The sequence below is a fragment of the Monopterus albus genome, unplaced genomic scaffold (assembly GCF_001952655.1).
Source record: "Monopterus albus unplaced genomic scaffold, M_albus_1.0 scaffold166.1, whole genome shotgun sequence".
Taxonomy (NCBI): Eukaryota; Metazoa; Chordata; class Actinopteri; order Synbranchiformes; family Synbranchidae; genus Monopterus; species Monopterus albus.
Window position 1 is genome coordinate 2,319,385 of NW_018128046.1, and position 22,284 is coordinate 2,341,668.

The window sequence follows — 22,284 nt, forward strand, 5'->3', positions numbered from 1 at the left end:
TGTGTAAATCTATAAACATCTTAAGTGAAACCAGCTTTCACAGATCTTAGTTTTAACAGCTTTACAGGGTAAATACATAAATATCAGCACTGGTTTTTAATAATTTAAGGAGAAAAAATCTTTGGTACCAAATGTTTCATGCTATGTGATTTTATTTAAACGATCCATTCTGATTCTTAACTTGTATCAACTGCAATTTATTTTCTGTAAATTTTTAGGATTTTTCCACCTTATTAAAGTGCTGACAGGAGCGCCACATCGGCACAAACTACAGCTGTCTTTTTTGCATTTACTTTTTACAATTATATTTATTTTATTATTATTATGCATTTTACCAGTTTCCCTTTTAAAGCAATGACAAACCTTTTTTTGTGTGGGCCACTTTACTTGTTTTACATTGTTTCAGCCTGGTGTGTGGTCGATATGTTTTTAATTATGAAGACATGATTTCAAAGTATTTAAATGTTTGCCCTGATTATTTTTTTATGCAGTTGGTTTTTTTTTTGTTTTTCCTTTAATTTATGAACTTAGTGCTAGAAACCTTCATAATAACTGAGAAAAGCAGCAGATCTTCACAATTTAGAAGCTGAAACTGTGGAATGTTTAGCCTCTTTGCTTAAAAATGATGTAAATGATTAATTTTTCTGTTGGTTAGTCAGCTCACCATTTCAGCTGTACTACAGATGGTGTGCATTTATTTTAAATCATTAAATTAGGTTCCTGCTTTTGGTTTGAACTGAGGGATTTTGAGAACTTACCTCATATTTCCCGGGCCATATCCTGGAATCACAGCAACCGACACCTTCACTGACGTGGTCTGGATGATATTGGAAAAGGATTTCAGTAAACTTCATGTACACAGTACAAATACAAAAACAAAGAAAGCAAAAACAGATCACACACTTACCAAAGAGAGTTTTCCTCACAGCCATCTTAGAGAAGCTGCCTCAGTGCTGCATTTGTTTAACTCAAGAGGAGCCATTTACTGTCCCACAGATCAGAATGACCATTATCAAGGGCACTGATGTGGTCCAGTAGATCAATGTGGTTGTGTTACCTCTTCATTTAACATTTCTGCTTCATTTCTTAAGTGTAAAATGCCAAAACGTGCTTCTGTCTATTCTGTCAGAGGTTGTCAGCAAAGAGACATGAGGCAAAGTCTGCACGGTTTGAATCCCTCCTGGTCTTTGCTTCTGGAGATGCTGTAGATCAAGTCACTTGATAATTTAAGCTTCATACCATCACCGTACTGTAAAAGGTGATGGTGCCACGTGTCCGACTCACTGGTTAAAGAAGGCTGTGTTTAAACCCCAACCCTCTGTTGGCTGGTCACCATGTCGAGGTCCTTGATCAAATCACTTTATACAGCAGTCGCTGACAAAAACACGTCAGGACACGTATGAATAACACATTACTACTGAAATAAAAGGGCTTTCCCCTTCCCACATAAAACTGAAAAGAGCACAGACAGAAGCTGATGCAACACATTATATATTTAAATTTTTTAATGCCTCACTCTGGCCAACATTTAGTGCAAGTTTTGCAAACATTACATCACCATTCATACAACAGATCACTGCAGGATTGTCCTGCTGCAGCTTTGAGTGAGTCAGCATGTTGCCAACTACCAACACATAACAAAGTTTTTTATAACCAACAGGTGAAAATTTGACAGAAGTGCTTGGCAATGGATATTTAAAGCTATGAAAAGCACAGTCCAACCTTTTAGGCCACCAGCATTAGAGTCAGCCTCCACTTGGCACTGGCTTTATTATGGCTCACTGTTAATAGTGATTATAAGCAGAGATTGTAACCATGCTCCCTTGTAAGTGTAACTGAACCAGGTTAACATTTGCTCTGTTGCAGCTGGAATACATCATTTGCACAGGGAATAACATGCAGTCGAATCACGTTTTCGTGTGAAGTTCTCTTTGCAAGTGTCGAGTAATTTTGTATTTGTCAGAATAAACTGTATGATTCAATAGCAAAGCCAAAGCTCGAGCTAAACAAGAGAAAATCATATTCGAGCTTAACATGAGAAAATCATAGAGTTTGTGTGCTGTGTGATGAAAATATTTTTGTAATATTGCCCAGGCTCAGTGCACAGTGGCCTCCTGATGTGGTCTGAACTGAAAATACACAGGTTGCAGTGGGGTGAAAACCCATGGAGCCTAGTACTGAAACAACTGAGTCGATTAATCAAATAGTCCCACAGCCGACAACAGCCAGGCTCTGTAATAAGGTAATTTGACAGGTCTTAACTTAAGGTCCACTTGCATAGATTTTTCTTAGTGTTTCAGTCACATGCCACAGTTTTCATCATTAAATGCATATTACTCCGTTGGGGCGGAGTCGGTTCAGCTGTTACGTGACGGCTCCATGAGAGATGTGGCTAAAATCTCTGGCCTTTCGTTAAGATTATTTCATCACAATTACAGTGCCTGATGGCAAGAATGAATTTCATCCTCAAAACGATTTACACTGGCCGGCCGGTGGTTGGTCTAACTGTAACAAAAACATAAAAACGTGTTTCAGACACAAAACGTCTTCACATATTGAGCGCGCTACTGGCTCGCTGCCTTCACATGACAATACATCCTGCTGGGCAGGTTCACACCACAACACTGAGCCCAGACTGATTCACATTCAGCAGATCCACCAGGGCACCTCCATGACCTCAAGAGGACATTAGTGCCAAGGAGTTGGTGACTGCAAAGCTTTGCCAGAGTTACAGGAAGAAGCAGCAACACCTGCACATGACAGGCTACTAATATGTGACCTCACCCACAAGCAAGGTTTCATCCTGCAAACTGAGGAAGCATGGTGCCCACACCAGCTGAGCCGCTCTGAAAACTGATTCAGCTGCGTGCGCTGGTTGAATTGACATGCTCATTTCCATATCTAGAGTTTGGCAATAAACCATGAGAAATTATTTGTAAAAGTGCTGTATGTCAACAAAAAAGGTAAACAGATGATAGCAAAACATTTACATTTTCACCTTTAAAATGAGAATAAAACATTTACAAATACACACATACACATATACACAGCCACCTTTGTGAGGCCACCCACTGACAAAATATTCAGTAACCCCTACCACTGAGCTAAACCTGATTCTAACCGGGACCCTCAAACAGCCCTTTGAAGGTGTGTCACAAAGTGAGGACTCACTAACTGGTCATCACAAGATACAGCCATACAACCACACACTCCCAAACAGGTATCACATATCCAGAGTGTGATACCCGTCTCAGGCAGCACAGAGTGCTGACATGAGGCCTGTCAGTGAAATCAGGCTGAGCCTTCTGCTCAGCCGTCACATTCGCAAACACCATGAAGAGACATTATTCATCTGCTTCCACACTGGACTCCCTGTGGTGCTGCCTGGCTGCACTGCCCCTGAGGATCAAGGAACATTCATGGCTATTTGAGGAACCGAACTGTCCCATCCACCATCCACAGAGATTTTAAAAAGGTTTTGACAATTCTGACAGATTCCAGACTATTTGACTGCTGGGATCAAACTGAACAACAGCTTTGTTTTATATTGTGGCTGTGGTGTTGAGCAGCATCCTCTTATTAAGTAGTTTTGCAGTAATGAGCATCTTAAACATCTGGACACTCAGTAACCTCTCCATATCCAAGTGTGAAGGATTTCCTGACCCTACATTTCATTCTTTATGGTCTCTTTGTCTGTTTATAGCTACTTATTGGTATATCTGCTTCCTGTGGAGAAACTCACTGTAATTTGGCAGGGCCATGGATGAATTAACTAGACACAACTGTCACTTCAAATGTGCTGTACATTAAAAGACCGCCAGGTGCTTCTTCATCTCAGACATCGCTGTCATAACATTTAATAAATTCCAACCAGTAGCAAGTGTTGAGATGTCACCTCTGGATTGCTGAGGTGCTCACTGTGGCAAAACATAACCTGAAGAGAGACGATCTGCAGCTCCTGGCTGGCGTTCAGTTCTACCCTGTTGCTTCTTCACATCCAGCCACGTCCAGAATGTGGTCATGTGATTACTGTTGACTACTGAAGTCCATCTGAATTGTCTGTTAATCATTTAATTTTTGGTGAAAGTTTATTTTATCATGTCCTAAAATGTCTTGATGGTTGAGGGGGTTTATTCCGTGCAGACATCCCTCTTGATGATTCCTTATTAAAAACATATTCCTTTATTACAATATCAAGTCAATGTTGAACTTCAGGTCCACAGTCTGTCCACTTACATCAGCGGACTTTTCAGCGAAAGAGGACAAAAAAAGGCTGTTTGAGCAGGTGTTGAGCTGACAGATTATGGGCCTCGACACCTCATCACATCCACATACAGGTTTAGAAATATCCCATGATGCCCTTCAAGTACCATCCTCCCAGCCCCTGCCCTTCTTCATTGGAGCTGGGAGACCTTCAGGGGCAAGGTACTGCCAAAGTCCAAGAAGAAGGGTCCTTCCTGTTTGGGGAGGAAGGTGGTGGGGATGACGTTGTAGATGCCTGCTGGGACATGATCAACCTCCATGTAGCTGAAGCCACACCTGGAGAGGGAGCGACACCTGGATGTTTATATATTGGTTCAAAGGGGGCCACAGTTTGAACTCTACTAGTACAATGATGTGTTTTAGTCATGAAGAAACATGAAAATAACATCTCCATTTTCCATTGGAGCAGTATTTCTATTGGCTGACTGAGTACATCCACTTAGTCAAAGCTGAATAAAGTAAATGCACACTTCCTTTGTTGCAGAGGCTCCAGCATAAGTGAAAGGGAACCACTGATGAGTGACAGACCAATAGGCAATCTTCTCCAACAAGTTTGATCGTAGGGGGAAAAAACTGAACTACACTAACCATAAACAACCTTTGGAATCTATCATGATGCAGTTTCCTCATTGGCAACCTGTAAAAATTTAAACAATGCACAGCACTAACTCCCTTTGTTTGTCTTAGTGTGGTTTCATAACATTATCATGTAAATTACTGGGTTAGGTGAAATCAAGAATGTTCTAATTCAGGTTTCTCCACAAGAATTCTGTCATTACTTGTAACCAATCAAATTATTGCTAGCAGTTTTCCTTATGTATCATAAATTACTGTGCGTGTACAGTGAGGTTAGTTTTAACCCAGCTGTTGGCCTGAAGAATACCTGACTGAACATGGGAGTGCTCTCTGCACTGAGGCTGCCTGTGGGCTTCTCCCCACTGTACCTGTAATCTCCACTGCTCTTCTTCTGGAAGGCCGCCGGGCCTGGATCCCCCACAGTTGACACAGTCATCATCTCAAAGCCGACACTATACTGCCTGCAGACACACAGACAGACGCAGAGAATAACTACACGATGCTCAGGATGTGTTCACAGTGTTGTTGCTCCTCAGTGTGGATCACTTGTTGCTGCATTAAGCCTCAAACTTCCTGTGGGTTAATCTGCTCTTTTACAGTTTCCTCTTTTCTAATTGACTTTCATTGAACAATACTGGGGGAGCGCAATGCAGTAAAAACAGTGACAAAGTATTTTCAGATGTGCTTAAGATTTCATATGACATAACTAAATACACCAGCCCCAAGGTTGAGACTCTGTTCGAATCCTTCTGTGTTCACTGTCATTAAATGAACTTAATGACTTGATTTATGCAAAGATAAATGTGCAACAGGACATTTGTCATGTCACAAGTGTGTGTATGTGTGCACATGTAAGTGAGCGAGAGAGAGACAGACAAAGAGAGAGAGAGCCTGGAGATAAGTAGGTGTTAAGCCACCACGTCATTCTCTTGAGTCCTTTAATACACTGCCAGATTCAGTTCAAATGAAGTGAGATCACACCAGGTTTAGCACAGTTCCTAAATTTGTATTGCGCTCAACATTGGTTTCCATTTCAGTGTTAAACAAGAGATACCACAATATCTGCCTAAACTCTGTCCTTTTGAATAGGAAATGACAGGCACAAGTTGGTAAAGCTGACACTACTTCAGTCCATTTATCCCTGTACAAGTCTGACCTGGATCCTCGGAGCTCGACGAGCAGCGGCCCTGGCCGCTCCAGGTTCACCTGATAGATAGGGTTGTGTTTGTACGAGTCCTTGTAGTTCCCACAACCCCCAGCGCTGAGCCCCTTCCACTGGCCATTGATCTGAGGACGGAACCACAAACGTGACCACCTTGTCAGACCAATAACAGGCCAACAGCAACAAATCAGAGGCAAGTGAAACCAGACAGACGTCAGCAATCAGTGTGACTAAGATTCACTTTGGCCAAGACACTGCATTTACAGAATACAACAGGACTAACAGACTAGTCACAGACAAGGCTTAAAAGTACTGAATGGTAATCACACACTGCACCGTGAAACAAATAAGTTCTGTTTAACTGGTGTACAGACAACATACCCTTTTGGTGTGAGTGAAGGGATTTGGGATCTTGGAGAATGTGAATTTGCACCCGGAATACACCTACGAAAAGAAACACACTGAACATGAAATGGTGTAATGAATGAACCTGGCTGGTAGACAGTTTAAAAAAACAAAACAAAAGAAGATAGATGCTAAGTCTAATCTCAGTTGGTTAGAAAACTGAACTGTATAGAGCAGAAAGCCAACAAGAAGCATAAAGAAACAGAAAAATCAATAGCAAGCGTGGGGGCAAAAGAACACAACAAACAATCTAGCAAAGAACAAACAGACCATCTAATGTTGCTTTGTTATTATCAGCAACTGTGCAAGACAAAGTATAGAATGTTTCCTAATGATGGATGACTCTGAAACAGAGCTGTTCAATTATTCATGACTATTTGCACATTAAATAAATCTGTCATCTGCTGTTCTTGCTTTCATTTCTGGTCAAAACAGAGCTGATTAGTTCTTCTCAAGGAGATTTCCAAAGACACAGGCTGTCCGGAGCTGAGGGCAGATCATTTTCAGGGCTGGCTTGGTGGAGAGAGAGGAAGTGAGAGCTTAACACACAGTGTACAGTAGACACTTGTGCAGAGTGCATGTTTCTTTTTAATGACATCAGTATAAACTGCTCTCCACAGTCCTCGCTGCAGTTCAGAAGAGTCTGTGCCTCATAATGATAGAAAATATATTCTGGTCACACGTGCACATAGACATTTATACAAAGTCTTCCTCACCCGCAGCGTGTAGTTGATGGTGTTCTGCTTTTCATACTGGGAGACCACCAGGGTGAAGGTGTGCGTCCCTGCGCTGGTCAGCTTCATCTTGGTCAGGTAGTGTGGACTGTTGATGCGGATGCCATCGATGTAAGGAGGGGGGTCAGCTGCAGAGGGAGCCGGGGGGTTAATTACAATGAATACTCAGTGTGGACACTGTGACTGCCTGCGAGTTTGTCATGAAAGTAAGAGTTTGTTTGGTGGTCAGTTGTTTTGGGGTGAAACCTGTCGTAAAGCCTGCTGCTGTCACTGAACTGACCAATGCATCAGAAAAGCTGATGGTCTGGGACAGACTAATCTGCCAACCCAACAGTCACGCTCCACCTCCTGAACCACAGGCACCCATCTGCTGTAATAATGTCACAGCAGAGAGAAAACATCTTATATCAAACCTTACCTGGATAGTAAACCTTCTTCCCATCTGTCTTGTAAACAACCAGGGTGATAAACTCCCTGTTCTGTGCAAAATCATCCTGGACAAACAAACAACAGTCATTAAAGAGAAGTGAGGATTGCAATGTCACCTCACCAAAATACTGGTACTGAACAACTTTCAACTGTGTCAGTGTCCCACGGGATCTGTGTCTCTACCTTGTCAGTGATGTGTCTGGTGAGCAGCACCCACACAGCAGCTCCCCCTGCTGGACACTGGACCTCCAGCTTGTACTGGGGATTGTTTGCCAGACTGTAGACGTCCTTCACTGGGCCTTGCTTCCCATCCCAGCTACTGCGCATGGCACACAAACCACGACAAACATCTTAGATTGGGTCTGTCTACTCTGGTCACAATAGTAACCTTACTGGATGCCTAACATACAGGACTTGATTTTTCCTTTAGTCAGCTCTGGTGAGTATCAAGCATTTACAGTATAGGTACATACATTTCAATTTTAAGTTCAACAAAAGGAAGAGATGGCACACATTAGTAAAATAATTGCAACATTTTAGTAGCAAAACTTGAAGGATCACTGCTGAAACTTGAAATTAACTCTGACCTACAGTGCATCCAGAAAGTATTCAGTGCTTAACCTTTTCCACATTTTGTTATGTTACAGCCTTATTCAAAAATGGATTAAATTCATTATTGTCCTCAAAATTCTACAAACAATACCCCATAAAGACAATGTGAAAAAAAAGTTTGAAATCTTTGTAAATTTATTAGAAAGCCAGCTGAGAAACATAGTCGGTATTCACAGCCTTTGCTCAATACTTTGTTGAATCACCTTTAGCACCAATTGCAGCCTCAAGTCTTTCAGAGTATGATGCTATCTATACGCCTGGCACACCTATTTTTGGGCCTAGTTTCTCCCATTCTTCTTTGCAGTACCTCTCAAGCTCCATCAGGTTGGATGGGGAGCGTTGGTGCACAGCCATTTTCAGATCTCTCCAGAGATGTTCAATCGGGTTCAAGTCTAGGCTCTGGCTGGGCCACTCAAGGACATTCACAGAGTTGTCCTGTAGCCACTCCTTTGTTATCGTGGCTGTGTGCGTAGGGTCGTTGCTCTGTTGAAAGATGAACCATCACCCCAGTCTGAGGTCCAAAGCAGTCTGGAACAGGTTTTCATCAAGGATGTCTCTGTACTTTGCTGCAGTCATCGTGCACTCGATCCTGACTAGTCTCATGCACTGTTACCTGTGGGACCTTGTATAGACAGGTGTATGCCTTTCCAAATCATGTCCAATCAACAGAATTTCCCACAGGTGGACTCAATTCAAGTTGTAGAAACATCTCAAGGATGATCAGTGGAAACAGGATGCACCAGAGCTCAAATTTGAGTGTTATGGCAAAGGCCGTGAATACTTATGTACATGATTTTGTATTTTTAATAAATTTGCAAAGACTTCAAACAAACTTTTTTCGCATTGTCATTATGGGGTATTGTTTGTAGAATTTTGAGGACAATAATGAATTTAATCCATTTTAGAATAAGGCTGTAACATAACAAAATGTGGAAAAAGTTAAGCGTTGTGAATACTTTCTGGATGCACTGTACATGTTATGAGGTTACTGATGTTTCCTAATCAGCAGTTACCTATTAGATATCTAGTGGAAATTGGCACAGACAAACACACCTGTGAATACAAGAGGACTCTTTGAACAGGGCGGGGTTCCAGCTTAGGTAGATGACATCGTAGTACTGACAAAGGTCCTCCCATGTGATCCAGAAAACACCTGCAGAGCAGCACAAGACAGAAAAATGTATGTAAAGCATGAAACCATTTAGAATTTGATAATAAAATGACAACAAGGCTGTATAAAGTGGTTTTCCAGCAACACATTAATGCTGATGTGCAGTAAAATATTAATTCACTTTTCTCATGCAGGGGTCAGCTGCAAAGCAGCAGTCCTGGTAGTAAAGTCCGTCGCTGGCTGAACAACACTTCTGACAGAGGCACCACCCAAGGTCGCACTATTTGAGCATGTTTTAGAAAAAAATGAAATACAAACATTTTCTTTTTTTATTTATGCCACAATAATCTGACCCCTACTTCAGCCTGTGCACTTATTCCTCCCTGGCTTTCTATCCGTGAACACTGCCAGACAGTTTTGGAGCATCCTCACAGTAGAAAAGACAGGGAATCCATTCTCAACTCTCAAACTTCAAACACAGTTCAGATGAAGGTTTGTTACTAATTGGCAGCTCATGGAATAACATCTGCAATTCATTCTCAAATACCTCAGCTTTGCTTATACTGTATGTTCCCCAGTCTTTATCATTTGTAATTTATTTCTACTCGAAGTACAGTGGGGCAAATAAGTATTTGATACACCGCTGATTTTTCAAGTTTTCCCACTTACAGAGAATGGACAGTTCTGTAATTTTCATTGTAGGTACACCTCAACTGCGAGAGACAGAATCTACAAAAAAATTCCAGAAAATCACATTGTTAGATTTTTAAATTATTTATTTCCATTTTATTGCATGAAGTAAGTATTTGATACAATAGAAAAATAGAACTTAATATTTGGTACCGAAACCTTTGTTTACAGTTACAGAGGTCAGACGTTTCCTTTAGTTCTTGGCCAGGTTTGGGAGCCACTCCTTAGTTGCCCTGGCTGTGTGTTTGGGGTCATTGTCATGCTGGAAGACCCAGCCACGACCCATCTTCAATGCTCTTACTGAGGGGAATGAGGTTGTTGCTAAAAATCTCGCGACACATGGCCCCATCCATCCTCTCCTCAATACGGTGCAGTTGTCCTGTCCCCTCTGCAGAAAAGCACCCCCAAAGCATGATGTTTCCACCCCCATGCTTCTCGGCTGGGATGGTGTTCTTGGGATTGTACTCATCCTCCTTATTCCTCCAAACATGGCGAGTGGAGTTTATGCCAGAAAGTTCTATTTTGGTCTCATCTGACCACATGACCTTCTCCCATGCCTCCTCTGGATGATCCAGATGGTCTTTGGCAAACTTCAGACGGGCCTGGACATGTGCTGGCTTGAGCAGAGGGACTTTGCGTGACCCAACAAGCACAAATTTGCTTTATGCAAAAACTAAATTTCTGCGTCACCACAAGTCAAAGGATGAAGTGTCAGGATGTTTACTGTGTGTGTAGTTCTAGGCTGATCCCTCACCTTTCTCAGGATCATTGATACTCCACGAGGCGAGATCTTGCATGGAGCCCCAGTCCGAGGGAGATTGACAGTCATCTTGAATTTCTTCCATTTTCTAATAATTGCGCCAACAGTTGTTGCCTTCTCACCGAGCTGTTTGCCTATTGTCCTGTAGCCCATCCCAGCCTTGTGCAGGCCTACAATTTTGTCCCCAGTGTCCTTAGGCAGTCTTGTGCAGGTCTACAATTTTGCCCCTAGTGTCCTTAGACAGCTCTTTGGTCTTGCCCATAGTGGAGAAGTTCAAACGGGTGCAATTAATACAGGCAATGAGTGGAGGATAGGAGGGCTTCTTAAAGACAAACTAACAGGTCTGTGAGAGCCAGAATTCTTGCTGGTTGGTAGGTGATCAAATACTTATTTCATGCAATAAAATGGAAATAAATTATTTAAAAATCTAACAATGTGATTTACTGGAACTTTTTTGTAGATTCTGTCTCTCCCAGTTGAGGTGTACCTACGATGAAAATTACAGAACTGTCCATTCTCTGTAAGTGGGAAAACTTGAAAAATCAGCAGTGTATCAAATACTTATTTGCCCCACTGTAGGTCCCTGGATATACAGTAAAATGAGAGAGCCTTACTGTGACAGGAGATATGAAGGTGATATAGGATAGCAGCTAAAATAATAACCTCAGTATGAAGAGCATAATGTGTCAATATTATGCAACTTCACAAAGTGTTCGTTTCTGCCACATTGTAATTGCTGCATTTAAGGAAAGAATGGGTATACAGTACCATTATCAAACTTCTGTGCTGTCTTGGGGTCAAAGTTGAGGTATTTGAGGAGTTCGGGTGTCCAGTTCTTCTCGTCTCGCTCACTGTAGCGCCCCTTCCACCGCAAATGACTCCACGGATTCTTCAGCTGCAGGAAACGCATTCCCTAAAACAACACACCCACAAATATGGCATCAATTAGAAAAGACACCATAGCTGGAGGAACACAAAATATATCCACTGGTCAGAGAGTGGTAGACTTGGTTATTTAACAGTGACAGTAATGAAGGTTTCTAAAAGCAGGAATTTGAGAAGCAAATTATATGTATTCTTCAATTTGGATTTTTCACAGATCATCATGGGAAAGAAAAGGAAACAAGAATCATGTGTCTGCTCTATACTCCTTCCCTCAATCAAGGCAAGTGATTCTGGTGACAGTCTAATGCTACTTTAAAGATGCTCACCTTGTATTCCCTGATGTCCAGAGCAGCATAGGCATGTGTTGGCACTAAACCCCATCTCTCCCCTTCTTCCTCTGTCATCACTCCTGTTGCTGTGGTGATGAGGACATCACCTCTGTGAAACCTAGAAGCAAAGAATGAGAGTGACAGACACAGAGAGAAAATAAACACAGAGATGACAGACGTACAGAGGGGAGAAAAGGAAAAAGGTTAGCAAGTCATTATGAACTAGGAAAGAACTTCTCCCATGTGTGCGTTTGTTGTTCACCTCTGGAAGAGCATGCGGAAGGTGTCGTCCTTGCTGAATGACTGATTGTCAGAGTGCATAGCGATGCGTTCAGGGATCCAGCCAGTGAGCGCGTGCAGGTCGATATTCTGTAACACACAACAAATATTAACTTTTCACAAGCTAATTTCTTAAAAGACTCTTGTTTGGATATCTGTCAAGGGTGACTTTGCAATGTAGCTGCCAATATTTTACAGAAAATGTTTTTGAAGAGTTTGTGCTATTTCCAAACCTTACATGACCTGGAAGTGATTAACAGGATTTTATGACAACCCTCCAGACTTTAAATCCAGTATTTTAAACATTTAGTCTTTTTAAAATGAAGTTTTCTTTTCTCCTCGTTTTCAGCAACTCCCTGCTCCAAATCCTACTCATTTTTATCTGGAAGCTCATCAACACATCCAGACGTTTCGTGTTGGAGTCTGAGCAACGTCACTGCAGCAGGTGACACAATTAGATTAAAAATAGTTTCATTTCCTGGCTCCTCCACCTTCACTCACAGAGTTGGAGCCGGGGAAGTCGTAGCCTCCCATCACCTTCATGTAGGCCTTCTCTATCAGCGAGACCCAGAGCTCGTTCCTGTTGCTGGAGTAGGAACACAGCAGCTCTCCATTCCGATCCACCGGCAGAAAGTCATCTATAATCACCTGCAGCAGGGACAGAGCCAGGTTGTGGAAAGTGAAAACTTAAAAAACACATATGTTCCACATTTTGAATGAATTACCAGGGGTGGCCAATTCCAGTCCTCGAGGGCCGGTGTCCTGCTTGTTTTCCAACTATCCCTGCCTGACCTGCTGCTGGTTACCTGGCTCAGGTGTGTTCAGCCAGTCAGAAGCTGGAAGATACCATCTTAGATGAAAGTGGAGTGAGGAAAGATAAAGTGAATTGGTATCTTCCGGCTTCCGACTGGCTGAACACACCTGAGCCAGGTAACCAGCAGCAGGTCAGGCAGGAATAGTTGGAAAACAAGCAGGACAGCAGCCCTCGAGGACTGGAATTGGCCACCCGTGAATTACGCTATATGAAAACACACAACATGTACACTGAGAAATAAGAAGTACATCCATTTTCACTGTTGGATACATCTTCTCTGTGTTTATCACCTTCATGTTTCTGAGTTATCCTTTCTATTCCCAAACAGGACAGGAAGAGTATTTTCAGTGCAAACCACACTGTGGGTTCCTGTCATCTCCAAAATGTGTGCGCAGAAGCTGCATTTGAAGAGAACATCATTCTGTTGTATGTTATGTCTTTTGTCCTCCCCTCTGTGTTTAATGTGTCTCTTACCTTCCTGGGAACTCCATTGATGTGAAGCTTGACCATGTACTTCCCACAGGGATTATACTCTGGTTCCCCACGTCTGTTCTGAGGGTAGATGATGCTGTAACACACAACGTGAATCAGATACCCAATGTCTCAAAAACAACATGGCTTAGCTTCTGTGTAAATCTACTGTTTAGCTGATCTGTTCTACAGGAAACCTTTTTTTAGCTACATTTTATCACGCCGCAGTGTTGAATTTCACTATATCATCCTGAAATTTTTCAAGGGAATTTTGTGTCTTATTGAATTAATTTCTGATGGATTCCCACTCTGACAGAAACAACATCCTGGAGGAAAACAACATTTCTGTAAAATCTGCCTTGGACAGTAAATTTGGATCAAATCCTGGTAGCAGCATACAGTACCTGGTGATAAGTTTTTTATTGTAGCGTCTCTCGTAGGCTGCGCTGATGGCTAGTGATGCCACGAAGGAACAGTCAGACACCACCGTCTAAACAGCAAGGGAGAGGACAAGTACTCACACATGTACAGTTTGCATGTGGATGCTGTAATTCTCTACCATATTTATAAAGTTAAACATGCCAAAGGTTATTTTAATACCACTACCATGTAGATCCTTATTCATTATGTCACGCCATCTACTGACTACATTTAAAAACTTGCACACATAGTAAATGCAGTATACCATATCAAACTTTACAAAAAGAAAAGAAACAAATAGTAGAGTACAGCTAAGAACTATGGGTACAGTAGGGGTGACTCTTTTTGGAAGTATTATATACCGGTAGATGAAATAACCCAGTCTTCCTCAATAAATGCAAAGGCAAAAGGCAAAGGGTCAAAATTAGACGACAAAATGTTCTATTTAGCCTAATATTCAGATACAAACACAAAATAAGATAAAATGTGCCACAGATGTGGATTACAGAATGGACCGGGGCATGTTTTTCCTGTCCGAACCTGACCCTTGTCCGAGTGTGTAATGTCTGAACCCGACAAACTTATAGTATATAATGCCCCAACCTGACCTGAGCTCAACACAGCTGAGTTTGTACAGTGTTTTTCCCCTTATCATTAAATGAAGCAGACATTTGAGTGCTCCCGCCATCTAGACTAAAGTCTGACCTATGTGTCCAAACCTGGCCTGAACCCTCAGGTAACCTATGGCTCCCATTGGGCCCTGTTCTGATATCCGCACTTTAATGTGGACTAAATCCTTCACACTACAATTAAAAAGACCCAGATGAGAAACTGTTGGCTGATCTGACCTGTTTGATGCTGAAGCTGGACACAGACATGATCATTGTGGGGTTATTGCAGATCTCATCTGGCCGGACCCAGCGGGAGAAGATGGCTTTCTGTTTGGGTGCCAGTGCCAGGTTCCCTGCTTTGTCCCTGGTTGGAAGAATTTTAAAAAAGAAAACGAATCAAATCAACATGTTCCTGCCTCACTGACTCCTCTTTCTGTTTGCCCACTACACCACACCTCATCTAAAACATCAGTGAAGCTTTGTTTACCACCAACTTTAAATACTGCAGTTCAAACGATACGCAGTAGCTTTGACAAGTGACACCAATATTACTTGAATGAAGCTGCAGATAGCCAATTTTTTGTGTTGAGATGGGATGTATTCTGAATTTACTAATCATTTGAATCTTGGCAAAATGCACACACACTTACACTTGATGATAATTCTTCCTGATAAAAACAAAGTGTGTCAAGTCAAAGTCTATTTGTTTAATCCAACATCACAAATTTGCCTCAAGTGGCTTTACACTCTGTACAGCATACAACACCCTCTGTCCTCCAATCGGGTCAGGAAAAACTCCCCCAAAAAACTGTAAAAGATGGAAAAACCCTCAGGAAGAGCAACAGAGGAGGGATTCCTGTTCCAGGATGGACAGATGTCATGTGTACAGAACAAATCAAGAGAACAAATTTACAGTATGGACATCCTGAATGACAAAACTGTCTACTGTAGTGTGCTTGTTGTCGCTAACAGCTGTGGAAAACCACTCAACTCTTAACCACATGGAGATGCAGATTAAACAGAGAGAATTCACTACATTTATAATTAAATAAAATAAGAGTAGTTTGGTGGGTTATCTCTGGTGGGTTACCAGTAAATCCTGATAATTCAGACAGGACTAAGTTTTCACACTGACAAATGAGAACATTCTTGTCATCTGTAGCTTTGCTACAAAAAAATAGCATACATGCTAAGAGCTATTTTAGTACAATGCTTCATTGACAGATTAGCTTTGACACTGTACTGTTAACCTTAAAAAGTGACACAAAACTCTACGAGACTCACGAGAAAGGGACAGGAAAGGCAAATCTCTCCTTCAGGTCCACGCTCATGAAGGGCACATAGGCTCTTCCATTGACTGTAGAGGTACTCCTGAAAATTAAAGAGGACATAATTAGTGCAACAGAACAGCTTGAAAAGAAAAACAACAACTCTAGTCAGAAGTGGGACTAATAAAAAAAAGAAACTATTTCAGACTGACCAGTAAAACATATATTTTCTTTCTTTTGCAGCCCATTTTACATAAAAAAAAAACAGTCTTGAACTGTTCATGTTAAGGGCCTTTAAAAATCTCATATTCACCAAAGAGCTCATAAAAATGTGGCTGAAATGTGATCAATGTAAATATGAAGCTGGTGAGCCCTGTGACTGTTCATATATAACCATACCTTCACTGCAGATTTAAAACAACTCTAGAAATTGTTTTCTAAAAGAGGTTTTAAACTTATCTTTGCCTGGACCTTTCACTGACTGGACACAGTATTTATAGACGTTTTGGGGTCAAACAGCAACCTGAGGGAATCCTTCTACAGCAGTGCCACTGGAAAACAAACTCCAGCAGCCGACTCACCTGAGCACCTCGATCTCCTCAGACGTGTAACGCTGACCCTGGGGTTCGCTGGACTGGACCGCCCGGGTTGGCTGGGGTCGGTCATGGAGGGTGAAATCAGGCCCAAGGGGGAAAAACTGGCGGACAGGTCCCCCAGAACTGCCGCCACTACTGGGCTTGGTTCCAGAGGGACCAGTCCTGCCCTGAGTCTGAGATGAAGCTGATCTGGCCTGGGAATCTTTGAGACCCTCTGCCCTAAAACAATCATTGTGGAGTTTGTTATTCAGTATTCCGGTCTGATTTTTTTACATTCCAGAAATATTCTGCTGCGGCAACGTGCATCTCTGACATGTACAATTCTCCCCTGAATATCTGTAAGTGCCAACCCAGTGGCTTTCTGTGTGGAGTCTGCGTGTTCTCCCTGTGCCTGTGTGGGTTCTCTCCAGGTACTCAGGCTTTCTGCCACTGAGTGTGTGTGGGTGTCTGTCTCTAAGTGCAAGCCCTGAGATGGACTGGCAAGCTTTTCATATTCTGAACAGTGGTTAGTTCACAGATGGTGAAACAAGCTGTGGAGCTGTCTTTAATGGCAACCTATTTCTGGCTTAGTTTGCAGATTGCTGTTTTTGAGCAACATCTGTCTTTCAAAGCCAAAACACCTCCATGCGAGTGAGGACACATCTAGCAATTAAATTAGACTCTGAGGCTTTTGGTGTCCATATTTTGTTCCTTGGCGATGTCTGTTCATTCATTTCTAACTTCATTCTAGGCAGCAAGGCTAGTTTAACTTGATCGTATACATACTGCTTGCACTCTCAGTGTGCACTAGCAGAAGTCTATCAACTAGACATGACACAGGGAATGTGTGGACTCTCGAGGTATGTTTTTGTAAAGTGAATGACATACTCGATAATACCAGCTGGCACATCGTTAAAACAACAATTAAGATATTATCTTAGACGACATATATTGCACACCCCTGAAGTGAATGTAAAGTCAGTTATAATGAACAACTTTTGTCCAAAACTATGGAAACAAAAGAACAAACTCTGGCCCATGAACAGGGGCCTTGGAGACATGCCACTCCTGAAATGCTTCCAGTCAACACTGGAACTAAAGTGGAGATGGTGTCATGGTACAACAGGGAAATGACACAGCCTCATCCAGTGATCATTCATAAATATACTGCTCAAAAAAATAAAGGGAACACAACATAAGACATCCTAGATATGAATGAATGAAATATTCTTATTAAATACCTTGTTCATTACATAGTTGAAAGTCTTATTTTCCCTTGTGTTCCCTTTATTTTTTGAGCAGTGTACAACAAGATAAGAGAAGTAACTCTGAGGAACATTTACCTGTCTAAAGCCTGATGCGCCAGCTGCTTCAACTTTGTCTGCAGCGCCTGGTCTGATGTTTCATTAGACTGGTGCACATACAGGAAATGCAGAAGCAAGCAAGAATAATGTGAGGGGAGATCAAGTGAAATGACAATGAGAGAGAGAGAGAGCGAGAGAGAGAGAGAGAGAAAGCACTACCGTCTTAATGCAGAGCTCCACAGCCTGAGTATAGAGTTCAATGGCTTCATCATCATTTCCCTTCTCGTCTTCCTCAAAGGCCTGTGTGACCAGGAAGTGGGCACGCTCCAGGTCCACCTGCTGCCGGGACTTCAGCGGGTCGCTCTTCTCTGCCTGAACTGGGGTCAAAGGTCAAGGGAAGCAATGATAAGGACACACAAAACATATTATGAATGGACTACTTATGTGGCTGAGCAGAAAAATAAGTTGTCCCTCAATCCAGATATGAGACATGTTCAACCCTCCGTCTGCTAATGTTACTCATCAGTTAGTGCTGTTCTAATGTTACGTGATAATAGCTGCACTACAACTACAGCATAAACAAGAAAAACCTTTTCATACGGGCTGCTTTCAGGCATCATCGCAGAGTTTTTTTTAATGTTTGTTTTAGTGTTTGGTTTTTGTAACTAATTTATTCAACCAAAACTGGTTGAACATTCCTTCAAACACCTTTGATTAAAAAGTTTCAGTTGATTTTATCTTTTAAATAACACCGAAGCAGCACTCCACTCAGTTGCCAGTTCATTAGGTACACCAAACAAAAACTGATGCAACCTAGAATGACAGGTCCTCCAAAGTTATAATCTTCAGGTTTTGTTGAAACTGAGCTGCTGATTTAATTTCATGAACATTTTGGACATTGTAATCTGTGCTGCATTTGACTTGGACTCGAGGTGTTTCTAAAACTCTATCACATTTATGTCAGTGAAGGGTAAACTTTGGTTTTAAAACCCAGTTTCACACTGAAATTATTTCCGGATCAGTGAAGAATGTGCTTAAGAATGAAAAAAACTGTATTTATTGTATATGTATATTTTTTTCTGGAAGGACCAACAAAGAAAACCATACTCAGCTCTTTAGAGCAGCTGTTACACTAAAATTTGCCTTTCTCACAGTAACCAGTAGGAACATAGGACAGCTACACACAGTACTAAACCTCACCCGCTGGCTGTCTAACAAAACACTCCCACAGGCTGAGGTCACACCCATGTGTACACACACCCATACAGTGAGAAGAGTCATGGAAAAATTCATCAAGCAGCAGTTGGGAAACTATGTCCTTAGAGCTGTTAGGTATTTTTAGTTAGATACTTGATGTATTAGAAATATTTAGAGTAGACAGGATGTCTAGCTCAGGCTGTTAAATGCTTAGTCAGGCTCATGAGTTACTGCAGGTTGCTTATGGTCAAGGATAACTAGATAGAAAGTTGATGACTGTTAGAAGACAGGATGTTTAATATTATTATTATGATGCCTATAACTGTAGTCATAGCCATAATATTTTCTTATGTTTAGTGTCATGACATGTCACTAGAGGTCGTGTTAGAATGTTTTTAGCTACACACCACAATCAACAGACACACACACATTGATTTTCTTCATGTTTTGACTACTGCCATGGTCAGCTGCAAAGCTGGCACCGGGAGACGTCTCGGTTGACGTTTCTGTGTAGAATGGGGCTAGCCCAACCGAAGTGATATAATGTATAGGCCTGTTGTGGTTCGGGGGTCTTTCAGCTGCCTGCGTGCATGTTGGAGGTGCAAGATACCTGAGCGTGTAATGTTAATTTTTACCTGTGATCATTGAATAAATCAGCATTGTTTTGAAGTTACTGGGACTGCTTCGTCTCTCAGAGTTAGCGTGGTGAAAAGTACCGGGTCCAACAGGGCCTATTCAGGAACCATCCTGAATAATTTCATATTTATTACTAATATTACAGATGCTTAACCTCTGCGAGACTTCAAATCAGATTAGATACACTGTAGGTGAACAGTATGGAGGAGTAAATAATCACATTTGACACAGCATAAAGTGAGAAAGTTCTGGAAACAGCAGAAAGACAGTGACATCTCCTGCTGTTACCTTTCTTCATCTCCTTTTCTTTATTTTGCCCAATTTATTAATTTACTTTATTTAACTTAAATTTATTTAATATATATCAAATACCAGACTGCAGAGAGTTGAATACACCCATGCCACACACACAAACTAAATGTAAAAATCCCTATGTCTCCTTTGTAAAGGCCACCCACCACCAGGGTCTGTCTGAGGTTTCTTCCATTAAAGGGGATTTGTTGGGTTTTACTCCATAATAATAATAATAATAACAATAATAATAACAGTAAGGTATAGAGCTTACTATGTAGTGTCCTGAGATGACTTTTGTTGTGCTTTGGCACTATACAAGTAAAACTGAATTGAACTGAATTCATCACATAAGCTGTGAATGTCTGTAACTGTAAAACAACAATAAAAACGTTTACCTCCCACTTTCTGCAGTCACTGTTTCTGATGAAGAGCATCAGCCTAAAGTAGCAAAACAAAACAGTGCCTCTGGTCAGGTGAGCTTACCTGCATTGTGAAGGGCTTGGACACGATCCAGGTATTCATTCACTTTATCCTGGATTCCCTCCAGTTTGGACCCTGCCATGCCAGCATATATCAGGGCCTGGGCTGCTTCCTATGGAAAAGACAAAACACGAACACAGACCCAGATTAAGAAATTACTCTAAACTTTGGCAGTGACAGTCATTAAACCTAAACTATAAATGAAATGTTACTGCATTTGATACATACTACATTTAGAAATGTGATGTAAATATATGTCCAGATACACACAGATACAATCCATAGTGGCAAACTAAAGTATGCAAGTTAAAGTGAATGTTTACTTTTTGATTAGCTAAGTGCTAACATTGACAGTTAGCAGATGTACACCCGTCAAGTTAAAAGATACGACTACTTACCTTATAATAAAACAAAGCCTCGTTAAATTTGCCCTTCTGGTCATAGGTGACAGCCGTTCTGGCAAATTTGACAGCATCGAGCTCCAGCGCCGTGGAGTCCATGCTGAACACAACTTAGTGACAGAGTGACGAGCTCTCAGTTAGCCAGCTAACAAGCTAGCTGGCCGCTAGCTACCGTAATTCACCAAATTAACTAACTGCGTTTGTTTCATTCGTTTTATCAACTCAGACAAAGCATAGTGACGATAATATTTACGACCGTTCTTAAACCCGTGGCCCAAACTAGCTAGTTTAAGTTTTGATTTTCCTTTGACAGCTGACTTACAGTACTAGCGGATACCAAAGACGTTGCTTCCGGCACACACGATTGCGCAGTCGCAGTAGAGAAGCCGTTAAGAGGGATATACAGTAGACATCCTAATACACTGGTTAAAGAATAGTGTGCTGCGTTCAAATGCGGTGACAGATCACATAGACGGTATCATGCACATGTGAAGAAAACAGGCGTTTAAATATTTGCAGTGAATTTGTTCTACTTTGAGAAATAACCCCAAATATGTTCTGAAGAAATGTATTGTCATGCTTCAGAAAACACGATGCATTATGAAAAAATACCGTGAAAATGAAAGATGCAGAGTTGAATAGAATTTTGAAGCATCTTACCTGCAGACAAAGAAACACCTGGATTTTTAAAAGTCACACCTCTTGTGGTTTCCTCTTCATTCCAAACAAAGTTTCAAGTTCACCAGAAATCTATGTGGACTCAATGGGAAATGTCAGTGTCTCTTACAGCGTAGCTACCAGTTATCAAACAAGTGTGTGGTTTTTAGTCCTGCTTTAAAATTATTCCTTGGTTTGCAGAGGGCTGTACATAGCAGACAAATTGAGTATTATAGAACATTACATAAAGGAGGATGCAAATTTTTGCATTAAATATTGGGTTGATGAATTTTTTTAAACTCTTTTTTCCAGAGGTTGAGACCAGAGCTCAACCACTGAGCTTCTTTACTGCCCACAATCAAATTAAGGCCTGAACAGGTTTTTACCTCTTTGCAGCTCAACCAAAAAACTGAAACACAATCTGACAAACATTAAATTCTTCTTTATAAAACACACAAAGTGATACTTCCATAATATGTTAGATTTCCTGTTCTTCTCTGCAGCAACAAGCTCACATTTCTGTATCAAGCCACTTGTCTTACATGTCAACAGTCATAACAGCTTATTCCAGTAACCTTCTCAGGTTTGACTGCAGTGTGGAAACTGATAGGTTGAACCCTGAATGGGCTTTTCTTTGAACTTCCCATTCCTCTTCTGAAGCACGTTACATAGTTGCTGCTGATTGTCCAACAGATGGAGCTGCATTACTTTACAAGTTGGAGTCAGAATTAACTGTGTTCTGGTGTACTAGAAAAACTCATTTTGAGCTATTAGTTAACTATTTAGTGGCTTTTCTCAGCCTCAGACATAAAGCAGGTACACAACCAGTTTAGAGACATGATTCACTTTAAAGGTACTTTGGTCAAACAAACATTTACATTGTGAAATAAAACTCTTTATTGTTTATTTATGGGCCAATTA

At 41.3% G+C, this 22,284-nt stretch overlaps 1 protein-coding gene across 2 annotated transcripts; it reads right to left on the reverse strand.

Moving 5' to 3' along the window:
• Nucleotides 1-1,496: 1,496 nt before the first annotated feature.
• On the reverse strand, nt 1,497-21,096 carry capn7 (calpain 7). Of its 2 annotated transcripts, XM_020615495.1 has the most exons (21): nt 20,704-21,096; nt 20,309-20,417; nt 17,918-18,075; nt 17,738-17,805; nt 16,401-16,634; nt 15,836-15,922; nt 14,789-14,915; nt 13,925-14,010; nt 13,524-13,617; nt 12,737-12,883; nt 12,219-12,325; nt 11,954-12,074; nt 11,511-11,655; nt 9,235-9,334; nt 7,753-7,888; nt 7,559-7,634; nt 7,123-7,268; nt 6,383-6,445; nt 5,996-6,126; nt 5,208-5,300; nt 1,497-4,539 (listed from the first exon to the last, which is right to left on the reverse strand). In XM_020615495.1, the coding sequence occupies exons 1-21, from the start codon at nt 20,803-20,805 to the stop codon at nt 4,395-4,397; spliced, it is 2,475 nt and encodes an 824-aa protein (XP_020471151.1). In that variant the 5' UTR covers nt 20,806-21,096; the 3' UTR covers nt 1,497-4,394. The 2 variants fall into 2 exon arrangements, with proteins under 2 accessions (XP_020471151.1, XP_020471152.1); XM_020615496.1 differs by lacking the exon at nt 1,497-4,539 and having other exon boundaries at nt 5,214-5,300; nt 6,383-6,462.
• Between the last annotated feature and the right edge of the window lie 1,188 nt (nt 21,097-22,284).